The following is a 3869-nucleotide window of genomic DNA, read 5'->3' as shown; positions in this document are numbered from 1 at the left end:
GATATTAGGATTTTGCGCCTAGCAGGATTTTTCCTCCCTAAAATCTGAAATAGATCAGTAGCTTCTCCCCTCTTGAGAAGGTCTTAAAATTGTGTAAATTTTTTTCATTTGTGGTTGTTTTTTTCTTTAACAACTCACCAAAATATCTTCAGAGTGTATCATTTAAATGCCCTTTTTACTTACTTATACACTTTTTTGCTTACTCAATGTGTTCCCTTGGTATAACGTCTACCTTTCCCCACATTTCCTAGATGGATTTGGACATGTATATACAAAAGAAGTGGACGGCGCTTTTCAAGTTCGCAAACTTCAGTCAAACCGGCAAGTTCACGTTTGCTGAAGCCATGGAGTATCCTGTCCAGCTTCTACGTGCTGGAAAAGTGGAACACGCCTTTGTTTTAGCGCGAGCTTACAAAAAGCATTGGGACTCCATCCTCGAGGCCCTGGGCAAACCTAAAGACGAGGCGTCAGTGGGTCAGGATGACTGGGTTAAGGCTCAAACTATTGTCAGCAAACAGGATTGGTACCTCAGAGAACTAATACCAACTGCCACAATGGCTTTTATTGATATTATGGACATAGACAAAGACGGCACAGTTAGTTTCGAGGAGTGGCGGAATTACTACACGATGCAAGGAGTGAAAAGTGAGGAATTCATCCGCTCTACCTTCGCCAAGATGGATTCCAACAATGACGGCGTGATTTCGCGAAAGGAATTCGAGCATGCCCTGAAGGTGTACAATTCAAGACATGAACCAGGGAATGATTATTCGTTCTTGTACACTCTTGACTAGACAAAATCAATCGGACTGTCTCAAGGTGACCAAATGCTTCGTGGGCACCACCTTCTCGACAAAATTAATCAGAAAGACTCTGGGTAAAGAAATGTTATGTTGACACCACTGTGCAGAGGAGTAATCGTAATAAGTAAAATTCACACTGGGTATTCAGTAGTGTTTATCCCGCTTTTTTGTGTATACAAAATAGGCAGGATTAACACTAAGTAATCTCATACACGTATATCCATGTCACTTTCTAGTGTAGACGAATTTAGCAGTATCCCCATTAGCAATTCAGATGTATTCACGCCATTATATTGTGTAAACAAACTAAGCAGGAAACGCAATTTTTCAGATGTCTTCATGTCACTATGCAGTGTAGACGAATTATGCAGACTCAACACTAAGTATTCAGATGTATTCAAGTCACGATATATTGTAAACGAAGGATGCAGAATTCACACTCAATGTTCAGATTGTACATGTGTTAATGTCACTATATAGTGTGAAAGCATGATGCTGAATTCACACTCAATGTTCAGATGTACATATATTCACGTCACTATATAGTGTAGACGAAATCAGCAGGATTCACACTATGTAGTGGCATACATGTACATCCATGTCATTATCAAATGTAAACAAATTATGCAGGAGTCATAGAAAAAATTCAGATGTATTTATGTCCGTATATTGTGTAAACGAAATATGCAGGATTCACGCATAGTATTCATGTCACAAAATAGTGTAGATGAAATCAGCAAGATTCACACTAAGAATTCATGTATATGTATATTCATGTCACTATATTGTGTAGATGATTTCAGCAGGAGTCACACAAAGTATTCAGATATATTCATGTCACTATATTGTACACAGAAATGAAATAAGATTTATCCTCATTAACTACGTCATTATTCAGAAGACGATTTATATAGAATTCACTTTGAAACTTCAGATAAGAGCATTTCATTTTACTGAGTAGGTAGTTTAAATTTTCCCTGGATATTCAGTTGTGAGGTGGAAGGTTTTCTTATGGCATTTGCTAGTGTGATATGTACTCATCAAAATAAACACGCTATTTCACCAATAAATACTAAGGTTTGTGTGTGACGTGACTGACAATGTGTTTCATATTGCACACCTTGGACTTCGAAGAATTCAAGGCATTTAATTTAATGAAAAAACAAATCACAGAGAAGTGAAAGGTAGTTGGAGATATCTAATGCCACAGGTGAAACAGGGTAAGTGGGATTCGATCACGGAAATCCAATGGTAAAGATGGTGCAGATATTAAACATGTAGGGTAAAGTACATATCGCCGCCATTGCTTTTAAGGTAGCTTTCTTTTTACCTGTTGGCAAATCTCGCATTAAATCATGTCAGGCGCGTTTTCATAAAGAGGTAAGCTATGTATGGATCACGGCTATGAGGGAACCCACCACTGACTTGGTCGTACACCGTACAGCCATAGCTATCATCATTATCAAATTCATTCACTCGTGACCTAACGTTTGTCCTTAAGGCAAAAGCAGTTCAGTTGTACTTTAACACAGTAAGAATTTAGGTTTTCTTGTTTACAAGTGGAATAAAATGAAGGATTGTTTTATTTATTTATTTATTTACTTAATTGATTGGTGTTTTACTCCGTACTCAAGAATATTTCACTTATACGTTGTCGGCCAGCATTATGGTGGAAGGAAACCGGGCGAAACAAGAGCGAAACCCACGGGTTTCATTCAACCGTGACTTAACGTTTGTCCTTAAAACCAGAACAGGTTAGTCGTGCATTGACACAGTAAAAAAGTTCATTTTGGTTATATGAGGGATAAACAAACGGAATGTTTGATTTATTTTTTTTTTGAGTGATTTGCTCACATCTTGCTGGCTGACCTTCCCATGTAAGGCCTAGATTGTTTGAAACTATAACATTGCTCTTCTGGCGAAAGGGACACGGGAAATCACTCGAAACTATTCCCCACCTGAAAAAGATCAACTGTCTCAGTTGCATTTCTTGAAGCTGTCATGGCTATGTTGCTCATCTTCCTCACGTAGGCCTACATATCATTTACATGTATCGAATCTAGAGGGGATTCCCTCGCTGTACATGTGTAAATGAGACGCACTCTCCTAGCACTCCACAGCGCTCTCCATAGGATCTCGTAATGTTAAATTTAGCGCATTTGGCCTCCAAATGTCTGAGCCGAAGAAAAAGCAGCAATTTGAGCAATGGGGTTAAACAGTATTAGACCATATGTTGTAGGACAAGAGTACAGGTTCTGGGCTATGGTCAAGACTCCTTGGAGAGAAAAGGCCCACGGGACAAGAATAACAGGAGTTAAAAATGGGGGGACCCAGAAGTCTCTTACCAATGCGGTTGCTGTGAGTTCAAGTCCAGCTCATGCTGGCTGCCTTTCTGGTCGTACGTCCAGCAACATTCGGATGGCCTTGGGTTTCCCCAGTACAATGCTGGCAGCCGTCATATCAGTCCAATATTGTTGAGCACGGCATGAAACACCAATCAAATAAATAAAAAAATAAAAATGAGGGTGGAATAAACAATGACAAAGTTAAATTAGTTAAATAATTTAAATGAAATAAAAGTAAGGAACCAAATTTTTCTGTCTAGTATGATAGAAAAAAGAAAATTGTATATCAATGTACCTGTGAAACCAGAATGATAAAAAAAAATTTCTAAATAAAACGTGTGTGATGATTTTCTAAAATGTGCAGGGAAGCAGCATGGAAACATTGACGTCCATTAGAAATTTGTAACGCTAGTATTGTCTGGAACTACATTTATTGCTCTAGTCTGCAGAGGAGTGAAGAGAGTGACCTATTCAACATGTTTAAAATGACTCCTAAGTTTTTAGCTTATAACCCGTCAGATAGGGACAGTGTGATATTTTTTGACTTAATTTGTAGTTCATGCTTAGGATTATTTCACTTGTATGACGATTGCCACTGTCTGAGTGAGAGGAAACTGGGGAGAGTCAAACTACAGGTCTCTGGAAGATCTTCCCACATACGGTGAGAAGGGAGGTCAGCATGAGCTGAGCACCGAAAACGTTGATGGGAATTTAGGAAAGA

The 3869-nt window shown here is 38.7% G+C and overlaps 1 protein-coding gene across 1 annotated transcript; it reads left to right on the top strand.

Moving 5' to 3' along the window:
• Nucleotides 1-251: 251 nt before the first annotated feature.
• On the top strand, nucleotides 252-794 carry LOC135463945 (sarcoplasmic calcium-binding protein-like). Its single transcript, XM_064741408.1, has one exon. It carries the CDS (start codon nucleotides 252-254, stop codon nucleotides 792-794), a length of 543 nt encoding a protein of 180 aa, XP_064597478.1.
• The last annotated feature ends 3075 nt before the right edge of the window (nucleotides 795-3869 follow it).

This window comes from Liolophura sinensis, chromosome 3 (genome assembly GCF_032854445.1).
Source record: "Liolophura sinensis isolate JHLJ2023 chromosome 3, CUHK_Ljap_v2, whole genome shotgun sequence".
In the NCBI taxonomy this organism is placed as follows: domain Eukaryota; kingdom Metazoa; phylum Mollusca; class Polyplacophora; order Chitonida; family Chitonidae; genus Liolophura; species Liolophura sinensis.
This window is presented reverse-complemented; position numbering and strand designations above follow the sequence as displayed.